This window comes from Furipterus horrens, unplaced genomic scaffold, assembly GCF_987537825.1.
Source record: "Furipterus horrens unplaced genomic scaffold, mFurHor1.1.pri manual_scaffold_4, whole genome shotgun sequence".
In the NCBI taxonomy this organism is placed as follows: domain Eukaryota; kingdom Metazoa; phylum Chordata; class Mammalia; order Chiroptera; family Furipteridae; genus Furipterus; species Furipterus horrens.
This window is the reverse complement of record NW_028327174.1, coordinates 12,391,326-12,404,958: the sequence shown is the minus strand read 5'-3', so window position 1 is coordinate 12,404,958 and position 13,633 is coordinate 12,391,326. Positions and strand designations below refer to the sequence as shown.

The window sequence follows — 13,633 nt, the reverse complement described above, 5'->3', positions numbered from 1 at the left end:
TTCAGCCTGGAGTATTACAGTAAACTCCTACATGAGCTCCCTGCTTCTAACCTTGTCTAGTCTCAGCCCAGCAGTTCAACCTATTATTTTAATTGATCCAGTTAAAATGAGTCACATCATCATGTCATTCCTTTGCTCACAACCTTCCAGTGCTTCTCATTTCAGAGTGAAAATCAAAAGTTTTATAGTTGTTGCAACTTACATGGGTCTTAGGCCCTTATTCAGAAATAGTATATTCTTTAGACTCAGTTCTACCCATTTGTCAGATTTCCCAATAGCAGATTAGAAGCCATTCATGAAGAGTCTTATCGTGGTAGGCTACTTACAACCTCAGCAAAATATAAGCTGTGGGCTTAAGAACACAAGAAGAGTGGCAGTTTACAGCTACTCAATGTAGAAGGTGAACACTGTGGATGCCACCCTTCTGCCACCCCAAGATGAGCTCCGGACACACACTGGTTGACAGAAAATGGGAGAGAGGAAGAGCTCAAGAGACCTGGCTTCCCCACCAGACTCTGAAACCTTTCTCAGACTGAAAAGCCACTTACTCAGAAAATGTTGTGAGAATAAAATAAAGTGCTTGGAATCTTGAGTCATGAAGAAGATATTAAGTTATATTCTATTTAAGAAATCTGTAAGCCCTGGCTGGTGTGGCTCAGTGCATTGAGCATCAGCCTAACAACCAGAAGATCGCAGGTTCAATTCCCAGTTCAGGCAGATCCCTGGGTTGTGAGCCAGGTCCCCAGTTGGGCACCTGCAGGAAGCGACCAGCTGCTGTTTCTCTCCCTCTCTTTCTTCCTCTCTCCCCTCTCTAAAAATAAATATAAAAAATATTTTTTTTAAGAAAAGAAATCTGTGGTACTTGTATGTGTGTATACATACAAGTATATTTGTATGCACATATGCACATACACACCTGTGTGATTTCCATAAAGTGGTTTCTGTGTAAAAATTCTTCTTTTTGTTTTGACTTACTTTCTTTCACTTATTGTGATAAGGTGAGTCATTTTTGATATAGTAAAATAACATAAAAATATTGTGGTTGCTAGCACATATTCTAACACTCGTACTGTTTTGATTTACAGGAGAAATGGAGGCTGCTTCCAGCATTTTTAAAGGTAATGCACAGTTAGTAATAATTAGTTATTTTTCTGATAAAAGTCAAGAAATCAGCCTTTTTTTTAGATTAAATTTTTATCAACATTTTTGACTGTGTACAACTATGTACATTATTAGGTTTGGGAAATACAAGAAACTATAAGGCAGTTAATCCCTGCTGTGAGGTGCAAGATGGGGAAGTGGCAATCTAATATAGATTGTAGCATGGCACCTGAATAATAGAAACCAAAGTGCTGTTGGTGGAAGAGTGTGGTGCCACAGGTGGTCAGAGAAGGTCTCCCAAATGAGATGAGACATAAACTGCATCTTAAGAGGAAAGGATTTAACTCAGCTGAAAGGTAGGATGCAGAGAGTAAGGCTTCATAAAGGTGCCCAGGAGAAACCTTCACAGGGTCTATAAGAAACAGTGGTCCATCTGTTTGGTTGGAATAGGTGAGCGGATAGTCAGAGGAACCGCCGAGTATAGAATGGTGAAGGCCTTCAATTTATTTTTAAGGAACTTGTGCTGAGAGGGAGGGGATCCACAGTGAAACACTGCTCGGCACCCACTAGGACACCGGTCAGAGAAAGAAAGCAAGTGTCGATGAGGGTGTGGGGAAATTGGGACGCCCGTGCCGTACTGTGGGGATGTAAGTTTTGCTACCACTTTGGAAAGTAGCCTGGTGGTTACTCAAACGCTTAAACACAGGGTTACCATATGACCCAGCAATTCTACTCATAGGTATTTATGCAAGAGAAGTGAAAACATATATCCATGCAAACACTTGCCCACAAATGTTCATAGTGACATAAGTTATAATAGCCTCAAAGTGGAAATAACCCGAATGAACATCAACCGAGGGACAGATAAGTAAAATATAGTATTGTCATACAATGGAATATTATTTGCCAATAAAAGTAAATCAAGTGCTGGTACATACTACAACATGGATAAATCTTGAAAGCATTGTGTTAATTGAAAGAACGGAGCCTTGAGAAATGAGTGGAGTTTCGTCTGCCTTCGTTCTGTGTTATAGGCAGAGGGGAGAGGACTGGGGAGTGATGCTGGGGGAGCTGTCGGGGCTGCAGCTTTCTGATCAGATTGGAAAGCCATGCTAAAGATTTTGGCTGTTTTTCTGACAGCAATGGGAAGCTGTCAAAGAATCTTTAAGTAGAGGCATGACTAGAATGAAATAAAATGAAGGTCAAGGAAAATTTTAATTATATTTTTTTAAAAAGTGAACTCTAAGGCCCTGGCTGCTGTGGCTCAGTGGATTGAGCATCAGCCTGTGAGCCAAGTGTCGCTGGTTCAATTCCCAGTCAGGGCACATAACTAGGTTGCACACCAGGTTCCCAGTTGGGAATGCAAGTGAGAGGCAACAACACAGTGATGTTTCTCTCCCTCTCTTTCTCCTTTTCCCTCTCTCTAAAAATAAGTAAACAAACAAATAATTTAAGAAATAAAATAAAAAGTGAACTCTACAAAAGCAGAAGAGAAAGGGTGGTATTTATGGTCCAAAAAAAGAGAAGGCAGTTGATCGCACACAGGCCCATAAGAGATAGACATCAATAGAGGCATAAAAAAATGGTTATTTCATTCATTCAGGCAAGTCGGTCAGTCTTTTGTCCATGCATTTAAAGTTGGAATTCTCCTTTACTCACATCCCCTTGAAATGTATTTGTCTGAGAACAAAAGTATAAAGATTTTCATACATATCTCAAGGCTGCCAGTGCTGTTGGCCCACTGAAGCAACACTCAGAATGTTAGGCTGGGGAGACAGCAGTGAAGGGGGACAAACGTAGATCCCTGTATATACTTAGTTTTGCGCAAGTACCAAATGGGATGCGCTTCACTTCATGGCAATTTTTTGTGAAGGTTAACATTACCTTCTGAATTTTAGCCAGTAACGTGGCCCTGCTTCTGTAATAGCAGTGGTATAATGACCAGAATGAGGGAGGTAGTAGCCCTCTGTGCACTGCTCAGATTGTCAAGAATGTTGTCAGTGAGTTCAGGGTGCCTGTGTTACGGGGCGACACTGGCCAACTGGACCACGTTCAGGCGCAGGCCGTAGGCTGCTGAATGGCCTGGAAGGCGTGCGTGTGAGAAAGTTCAACTTGGAAGTGAGAACGTGAAAGAGAGATGTGATCACTAAATGGATTGTCCTAGATCAGGCATTTCTCCAGAAGAGGCTTAATTAAGTCCAAGGGGTGGAAACTTGAGAAAGGTGGCCCTCAGATCATCATAAGGTTGAATTTTTTCTGCAACAACCACGACAGTTTCAAAAAATGGGATGGTTGTTTTTTTTTTTTTTTTTTTTTTGTAAGCCAGGGAGATTCCCCAGTAAGGAAGTGTAATTAAAACAAAAGTTCTGTGATTATCCCTGTCAGGAAAGTTCAAGAAGTGTTGTACTAATTGTGTGTTGGAAGATTAATGCAAACAAAACATGTACAGTCCTTTTAAATCCTAAGACTTCGGATTCTCTGTGTTTATTGCTTCACTGTTTTACGTAGCAGCACACAGCGCTATCTGTGCACCATCTGTACCGGCTCTGGGATGAAAAGGAAGTCACTGCTAGCCGGCATCTGATCTTAGGTTCCCTGAGTGTCGCCCTGCTTCCAATTTCAAATACAAGTATTTTCTTAATGGAGAGCCTTATTTTTTCCCCCTCATTCTTCTATAAAGTAATATGAAAGACCAGTTTAGACGTGTGAAAATTATAAAATTGCCCAGGTAGGAGAAAGATGAAAAAGGAAATAGACATTATTTGAAGGTTGAAGAAATGATGCTCAATACCTATATATTTTTTGAAAATTCAAAGTATGCACAGATAATCCTACCTTTTTTATTAGCTTATGGAGAGTCATTAGGTATATTCAAATACTCATATCTTGAATTCCAAAAGTCTGGTTGCTACTCAAGGAGGAAAATTTGAAAATGTTCTAGTAAGATGGAGGAGAAGTAGAATGAAGACATGTAAATGTAAAGTTTCACTAAATAAAATTCATGAATTTTTTTTTCTCATTTTGGTTTTGAGAAAAACTTGATGATCACCCATGATTAGAGTCTATTGTATAATTTGCTAACCCTCTTTTGTTGCTAATCTACTGTTTCGCTTTTCTATTTAGGTTAAAGGCCTTGTGAAACAGCATATAGATTCATTCAACTATTTTATTAATGTAGAGGTAAGCATCATCTCTTAGAGCTGGACATAGCTGAGAATTCATTGGAAGCTGGAGTCTTTCCTAATCTGCTCTTTCCATTGCAGATAAAGAAGATCATGAAAGCCAATGAAAAGGTTACAAGTGATGCTGACCCCATGTGGTACTTAAAGTAGGGAATCAACTACTTTTAATTGCTCTTTTGATTATGTCTAACATTTTAAAAAGTGAATGTAGTTGTTATCAAAACTCTTTTTAACCTGCTCAATAAGTTAACTATCAAGTGTTCAATTTTAATTGGTAAATTAATTATAACACATAGCACTATGATTAAGAAGTTACTAGAACTATTAGTTAAAAAAAAATTTTAAACAATTTTAGACTTAAAGAAAAATTACAAAAGTCGTACAGTATTCCTATTTTATCCTTCACCCAGCTTCTGCTAATACTGACATCTTACATTACCACAGCGCAGTTAGCAAAGCCTGGAAATACAATACTATCAATAAATCTACAGATCTCATTTAAAGTTTTCCCACTAATGTCCTTTTCCTGGCCCAGGATTCAATTCAGGACCCCACAGTATGTTTAATTGTCACACCTCCTCACTCTCCTTCAGTCTGTGACAGTTCTTTATGCTTTCTTGGTCTTTCATGACCTTGACACTTTTCTGGTCAGTTTTTTAATAGGAGATCCTTCAGTTTGTGTTTATATGATGTTTATTCATAATTAGATTGGATTATGCATTTTTGGCAAGAATACTACAGAAGTGACATTTTGTTTCATTTTTACTACATCATTTCAGGGGATATGAATATCAATATATTTTATTACTGATGATTTTAACTTTGTTCACTTGATTAAGGTAGTTTCTTCTAGGTTTTTCCACTATGAAGTTATAGTTTTCCTTTTGTAACAAGTATATTATGGGAGATCTTTTGAGATTATGCAAATATCTTATTATTCATTATATCTTATCCACTAATTTTAGCATATGTTGGTGGTTTTTACCTATAACAGTTAATTTTACCTATAACAGTTATATTTTCATCATTTCTCTACAGTAGTTCTGAAATTTACTGTAAGGAAGAGCATTTTCTTCCCCTCATTTATTTATCTGTAATTTTATTTATATAAACATGAACTCAAGGATATTTATTTTAATCTATGGGTCATAATCCAGCACTATCATTCTTTTTTCTAAAGATTTTATTTATTTATTTTTAGAGAGAGGGGAAGGGAGGGAGAAAGGGGGAGGAAACCATTGATGTGCAAGAGAAACATCGATTGGTTGCCTCTCACATGCCCCCAAGCAGGGACCTGGCCTGCATCCCAGGCATGTGCCCTGAGTGGGAATCAACCAGCAACCTTGTGGTGTGCGGGATGATGCCCAACCCACTGAGCCACACCAGCCAGGGCAGTACTGTCTTTATTTTATTGCTCAAATTGTCTCAGCTTTGGCCATGAGAGAGTCTTCAGGTTGGCTCCTGTGTCCTTTCAACACGCCCCTGTTAATTTTCAAGTACTGTGAGATGTGGTTCATCTGCTGTTTTGCCTTTCCCAGCCTAGAATCTACTATTTCTACTGAGCGCTCTTGTTTCCTTTTACTGGAGAATAGTATTTAGAAACCAAGATATGGATATTAAAGCTTCAGTAGGCAGAGCTAGGAAATAAATGTATGTATTTTACTGCATACACATATACAACATCTATGCTTCTATACCCTATCCATTTTTATATATATTAAAAACCGTGCATACTGATAACCTTCAATTCTAATCCAACTCTATGAGACACATTCTGACTTTCTCTCCTTTCTTATTGGTAAGTTCTGTGCCTGACAATGAAAAATTTGACTCATTATTCATACTATATTTACTTACTTTTTCAGTCTTGGAATGTACAGAAAATTGTTTCAGAATTGTTACATCATACTTCTGTGAGAGTAAAATTTACTAATTAGATTACAGTATTTATATCCTGCTTTTTTTGTCTTTATAGTGTCCAATCAAAATACTGTTTTCCAGAGTTATTTAGATTAGTTGTTTTCTTTCCCATCTTTTCGATACAGTTATGTTGTTCATTTGTAACATAGTAAGGTTTGCATTCCATTTGGGTCAGCCCTGCACCTGCCATTCTGGTTGATTTTAATTATGCATTTATTTTTAGAGTATGCAAAACATTGTTATGGTTGTAAGAATTAGACTTAGAGAAAGAGGTATATTCAGGATGTCGTCACTCCTCTCATAATTCTTTCCACATTATTCCTGGGCATTTTCTCTAGGTAACCAATCTCATTAGTTTCTGCTTTCTGCTTCCTGTATTTCTTTTGCACAAATGAGCATGTACAAGGTCTGTCCGGAAAAAGTGCAGCCATTGTTAATACAACGAGATCTTATTTAAAGTTTTCCCACTAATGTAACTGGACAGCCAAGAAGAGTGGACTGGAATGGGCATGTGTGAACAATGACGACTTCACTGTACTAGTCAGTGGGGCAGTAGATGTTGTTGAGTGAGCATGTGTGCTGTGTGGCCATCACATTCTCTACTCGCATAACTGAGCGAGCAGGGAGCAGTGAATTTGCATCAAATTTTGCTTTAAGCTTGAACATTCCTCCACAGAAACTATTTAGAAATTTCAGAAGGCTTATGGGGATGATGCAGTCAATGAGTGATTACCAGCTTCATCACAACAACGCTCACGCATCACGTCTCCTGCAGTTTTTTGATGAAACATCACATCACCCAGGGGACTTAGTCCCCCTGCAGCCCAGATCTGGTGCCCTGTGATTTCTGGCTTTTCCCGAAACTAAACTCACCTTTGAAAGGGAAGAGATTTCAGACCATCAGTGAGATTCTGGAAAATACAATGGAGCAGCTGATGGTGATTCCAACAAAGGATTTTGCAGTGTTTTGAACAGTGGAAGAGACTGTTAGAACTGTGTGAGGTCCCAAGGTGCCGACTTTGAAGGGGACTGAGGCGTCATTGTTCTCTGTACAGTGTTTCTTCTATCCTCTAAATGGGCCTGGTTTTCATCATGTGTGGCTGGATACTTTCTCGACAGGCCTCGTATATTTTTTTCCCTTGCATCTTCTTTTTTACATGAGTCATATTATACTATACATACTCTTTTGCACTTTGCTTTTTTCACTAAATATTATTTTTAGGGAGCTACGTTTCTAGTAGTTTTTTAAAGAGATTTGCACTATTTTTTAAAAAGATACTCTGATAGTATTTTCCCTCCTTTGTAAAGCTCTGTGTTCTCCAGTTGTAATTTTTAATTTGTTGTCATCCTTGGCAAGATAAGCATTTGTCAAAGCATAATCTTGTATTGAGAGGGAAGCGATCTTGTTGTTTTTTTATTATATTCTTTGGAGAAGTATAATTGGTAATGGAATAATTTGCTTTTCAGATATCTTAATATATATGTCGGACTTCCTGATGTTGAAGAAAGCTTCAATGTGACCAGACCAGTGTCCCCTCATGAGGTAATTTTTAACCTTACTTTTAATTGAGTTTGTTTGCTTGAACCCAGAGAGTCTGTTCCCTTAATATGTACTCTTAAAAGATGATTTAAAAACAGGCAAAGAAATCTCTTATGAGACAGATAACCAAAATAAACAAGCATTTGTGTAATAATACTATACTACTGTACTATTTAGTTTGTCATTTAATTTTATGAACTTGCACTGTTACATAATTGTGTCCTGTTGCTATCGTTGCTGAGCATTTTAGTGGTATGCCCCCGTCCCCTCGCCGGCCACTGTGCCTAGCCTGGTGCTGTTCAGTGCAGAGGTTACTAGTGCAGTTTTTGAGGGTCAGCAGGCATCGTGTTAGGGAGAGGAGACCAAGGAGCAGGAGCTCACGGTCTAATGGAAGACATGGATAAGAAGGAATTTAAATAGCAGAATTGTAGCAGAGATGCAGACAGAGGGTTACAGAGCAGGCCTATTTATTGGCTTATAACATATACTAGACTTCTCTTCCAATTCTCTCACTTAGTACCCAGAATTGGGAATTGATTCAGTGAATAAAATGATTTTTATAGATTTGTCTGGTTTGTATTAATATAAAGCTGAAATAGCGATTATGGAATGTAGCACAGGAATCTTTTATTAAACAATAATGAAGGTGTTAGATTATATGACTGTTGTCTAAGTAAGGGTAAACAGGAAGTATGAACAAGTAACCAGACATTTTACATTTTACATAGATACTTTTTGGTACCATTTAATCACCAAGTATTGATTAAATGTTTACTTTGTGTCTAAACATTGAGAAATAAAGAAATGAGATACCTGTCCTTCCTCAGGGAGTCCATACTCTCGTGGGGAGGTTAAAATAACAAAACACGTGAAACGGGGGCACCAGGGATTGCACACTTTGAATGTCTGGAAGGACCAGGTAGGTCAGGTAAATATGTGAAGCTGCAGTGAGTAGGGAGTGGTGAAGACTGTGGGGTAGTGGAAGGTGTGTGCCCCAGTTTGACCCTCCGCACCCCCCATTCCCTTTTGCCAGAACTTTCCAAGTTTTTGAGAACTAGGCAGCCAGTTAGCAATTTTCAAACCATCTAAACTATCACTGAGTTCAGAGAAAAGACAAAGTAGTTTGAAGTAGTTTAAGAAGACTGAGGCTATGATTGTCACTGTGATTATTGTTTCTGATGTTGAAAAATTAGATATTATTGCAATTAGAGAGGGTGAGAAGATTTCTTAGAGAGATTTTGACTCTTGGCCAGATGGGGAGAGTGGGAGAACAGATGGGTGGGCAGTCAGGGGACCCACAGCAGGACTAGCAAGGTGCAGGTACTGCAGATCCCACCAGCACAGCCCTACTCCTGTGATAAGAGAGAGGGGGACAGAGGGGTCCCATGGAGGTACTTCAGGAGCCTACGGAGGAGTCCCAGTTTTTACCACGTCTGTCAAATTTCATTTCCATTTGAAGGCGTAAGTTTGTTAAAACCCACAAATGCTTGCCTATCACGGGCATTACATTAGTTTTATTAATAAAAATGAGATAATTTTATGTAGTACTCTGAATGAGGCACCATTTTAAGAATATATATTTATACTCCTGGGAATTAAAATTACTCTTTTTCCCATTTTGTGTAGGAGGAAATTGACATGAAGAAAGGTTGTGGAAAACTTAGGTCATAGAACCAGGATTTGAGCACAGGCAATAAGAGTCCAAACTCTGAACCGCCATGCCACACTAACTTTGGTCTGGCCTGAAGGAGGAGGCTTGATCTAATTACATATAAAATAAATAGTGTCTATTGGTCAATAATAGGAACATCTCATATTTTTAAAACCCATGCACTGTTTTAAAGGCTAGAAAAAAGTTTAACTATGTGGGTCAGTAGAAGTCAGAGAGCTGATACAGCACCATAAATTGTAAGGTGGATGATCAGAGAAATTCTTTGTAAGACGACAGGCCACCAGATGACCATCCGTATAATGGGGAAGTCATTGGATGATCTGATGAGGTTTCTTTCCTCTGTCTGATCGTGGCTCAGGCAGGGACTTTTATTTTGCGAGCTACATAAAACAAAAGCATGTAGCAGCAATTTCTGAAGTTCCTCAGATGATTCAGAAATTGTTAGAACAATGTGAATGATTCGTGTTAGAACCTATTACTTGTTAAGGAGTTTTGTGATATAGTTTTGTTTATTTGGAGAATAAAAGGAAGTACAGAAGTATAGTTTAAACTTTTTAGTGTGTGTGTGTCTCTGTGTGCACTTTAATTATCATTATACTGGGTAATTGTTTGGAATAAGCCAGCCACAAAGGTGTGGGAGCAGGCTGGTGATGGCATTAGATCAGTGAGAAGAAAATCACCAGATTTGATTTTCCATTTCTGAGCTGGCAGGGGCAGGGATGCTGTGGGCGTGTCTGTATCTATAGCTGGCATGGTTCCCCTCAAGGAGAAAGTAGGCTCGTAACTCCCAGTGTCCTAAGGTTGCTTATGTGAACCGCTCAGTGTTCAAGGACAGATCCAAGTTCTTCTAGAGAAGGCGCTCTTCGGGGCTCTCCTTCCAGAGAAGAGGAGCGGTGACTGTCTGAATATCTGTTTTAGTGCCGTCTGCGGGATATGACATATTCTGCCCCCATTACAGTGGATATTGAATATACCCGAGGCAGCCAGAGGATCATCCGCAATGCTTTACCCATTGGCAGGTGAGACCTGGGCCGCACTACCTGTGCTCCAGCCCTGTGGGGTGACCCTGAGCAACCAAAGCTCTCTTTGTCCCACTTCCTTATCTGAAAATGTGGGAAGGGGTGCCTGGTTCATGCACTCATTTCCTGGATCCAGTGATTCAGTAGGTGTAAAGCCTTAGAAATTCTTGTAGTGAGTGCCTAGGAGTGGTAACTACCCCCTGACTCTGCTCTTCCCTGACTCAAACTCTTTCGTATCGTCCATCTCTTTTTTTTTTTTTTTTTGGAAATACATTCTCAATAATTTCTTCAGATCTCTTTCCAGTTCAGTAATTCTGTCCTCAGCAGAGTCAAACCTGGGATTTAGCCTGTTCATAGATATTTAAATTAATGCTTACATTTTTACATTTTTCATTTCTAGAAGTTTACCTTAGTTCTCTTTCAAAACCACCTAGTTTTGAGTCTCTTTATTTCTCACACTTTGACTCATTGTGCTATTTCTACATAATTAATGAGAGTCACTTTGTTTACCGTGAATGAAGAGTTTCTGCCATTTCTGACTTCCACTGAAGCCTGTCTGCAAAGTTTTGTGTGACTGTTATTCCTCTACCTTTTATAATATGTCAAAGCGGAATGTAGACCTCTTAGTGATGTGCACTGTGCACAGTTTGTATTCTTTTTACCTTTATGCCGTGACAATATGTGATATTTTCTTTTGTTTTATTTTAAACAGAATGCCTATAATGCTTCGTAGTTCAAATTGTGTTCTCACAGGGAAAACGCCAGCAGAATTTGCCAAACTGAATGAATGCCCTTTAGATCCAGGTATGTGTGATTCCTTGGATTTGCCCCCCACCCCTTTTATTTTTGTTTTTCTGTTGCTGTTTTTTTAACATTTTTTCTTAAAACAGTACCAGCCTTTCTGCTTTATAATGAACTTTGATAAAACTTTGTTCATGAAATATCCAGAAATATGATTCCAACTTTATTCTGTTAGTCTATATTTCTAAAAGATATACTGTTTCCCTTTTTATTTCAAGTTTAAAACTTTAATACCCCAAGTTCTGATTTGTTGCTATGGTTTGTTGATCTTTTCTTTGTTTCTTTGCTGAATGGCAATGCTTTTCAATGTACTTAAAAATTCAAAAATAATCTCACAAAGTTACTTGTCTGGCTAGTCTGAAAAGACTCAAACTTCTAATTTCATGCTGTTTTAAATACAGTAACAGGGCAAAAAATACGTTTTTTGTTTAAATTTTTAAAAGTTACAGTTTTGTACCTGTTTTTATGAGGTTTATTTTATAAAGTTTCAAATTTAACATTTAACAGAAAATTTCTTTTAATTTTTAACTCACATTTCATATTGATTTAATTTATAGTTGCTTTAATCTACTTGCTTTAAAATTGCATTGATGCAGAGTCCCACAAGGTTTTGGAAAGAGGTTAACAAAGAATGTGACTTTTAGACTATAACAGAATGTTGCGTAAGTCAGATATATTGTCCTGTTTTTACTTATATTCTGAAGATAAAACGAAGTCTCACTTTATCCCCTTCTGAATTATAAAAGCATATGATAATGTTTTATGAGTTTTATTAAGTATAGAATATCACAGAAACCTAGTCTCCCATTATCACTGATTTGTTAGAAAACTTAGAGCAAATTACAGTTTATATTAAAGATTATCAATTATATTTCTGCTTAAGAAATATGAAGGCTAATTTTTTTTTTTAAAGTATATTTTATTGATTATGTTGTTACAGTAGTTCCAATTTGAAGGCTAATTTTTTTAACATAATTATTTTCATTCACCTCTTATATATATCAGGTGCTGGGATGGACAGACCTCTTAAGATACATTTCCTGTCAAGAAGTTCATTATCTTGTGCTTCACTTACATAAAATTATGTGGGGACGCTACCTTTAATTCATAAAACAATATCAGCACACCTCTCTGAATTAAGTGATGGTCAGTGCTGTAAAGCAGTGGAAAAGGGATTTCTCTCAGGAGATCACTGTTTGAAGAATAGGTGGTGAAGCTTTTCTTGTTTCCTTTGGGCAGGTGGCTACTTCATTGTTAAAGGAGTAGAAAAAGTTATTCTTATTCAAGAGCAGCTGTCGAAGAACAGGATCATTGTGGAGGCTGACAGAAAAGGGGCAGTTGGTGCTTCAGTTACCAGGTATGGAAAGCAGAGATGGTGTTCTTAAGAAATGTTGACAATTCCATTAATATTAGATGGCTGTCTTTTGATACAGAGGTACCCAGTTGTTTTTCTTTGATAACAGGCAGTGAAATATTCAAACAATCTGTATTCAGCTTATTGTAGTAAGACTGTAAGTGTAGAGTATTGATTGATCCCACTTCTGGGAATATATCCAAAGAAACCTGAAATACTAATTTGAAAGAATATATGCACCCCTATGTTCATACCAGCGTTATTTACAATAGCCAAGTACTAGAAAGAGCCCAAGTGTTCATCAGTAGGGGAGTGGATAAAAAAGCTATGGTACATTTATACAATGGAATACTACGTGACTGTAAAAAGGAAGAAACTCTTTACCTTCTGGGACAGCATGGATGGACTTGAAGATCATTATGCTAAGTGAAATAAGCCAGTCAGAGAAAGACAAAGACCATATAATCTGACTTATAAGTGGAATCTAATGAACAAAATACACTGATGAACAGAATAGAAACAGAAGCATGGATACATGGGACAGTTGTCAGAGGGGAGGGAGGAGAGGAGACTGAATAAAAGAAGGTGAAGGGATCAGCCAAAGAACATACAATATTCCCTCACTTATTGCGGGTATTACGTTCTAGACACCCCCCTACCCCCTGCGAATTAGGAACCTTACATTTATTCTGCACTCTTAAACCTACGTCACTTTAACAACATACGTGTAATACAGTACTGCAAAATCCCACGATATAGTGAAAAATCCGCGAAAAATAATTGAATATAATATTTTTTAAAATCCCGTAGTACAGTGAGGCCGTGGTAAGTGAACCGTGATATAGAGAAGGACTACTGTATAGGCATAACCCATGGATACAGACAACAGTGTGGTGATTGCCAGAGGGAAGAGGGGGAGAGTATGGGGAGGGAGTGGGCAAAGGTGGGGGAAATAGGGACATCTGTAACAGTATAAACAGTAAAATTATAGTTAAAAAAAAAAAGGTAGTCATTTAAAATATTCTGTCATGAACGTGTGAGACA

At 38.0% G+C, this 13,633-nt stretch overlaps 1 protein-coding gene across 1 annotated transcript in view; it reads left to right on the top strand.

Annotated features, from left to right (window-relative positions):
• POLR3B (RNA polymerase III subunit B) overlaps nt 1-13,633 on the top strand; it is a 106,642-nt gene that overhangs the window by 3,172 nt on the left and 89,837 nt on the right. The window contains exons 2-8 of the mRNA XM_090272569.1: nt 1,086-1,118; nt 4,225-4,281; nt 4,365-4,429; nt 7,671-7,746; nt 10,334-10,434; nt 11,147-11,238; nt 12,475-12,592. Of these exons, the coding sequence (XP_090128695.1) occupies nt 1,086-1,118; nt 4,225-4,281; nt 4,365-4,429; nt 7,671-7,746; nt 10,334-10,434; nt 11,147-11,238; nt 12,475-12,592 (542 nt within the window). The remainder of the gene's footprint in view (nt 1-1,085; nt 1,119-4,224; nt 4,282-4,364; nt 4,430-7,670; nt 7,747-10,333; nt 10,435-11,146; nt 11,239-12,474; nt 12,593-13,633) is intronic.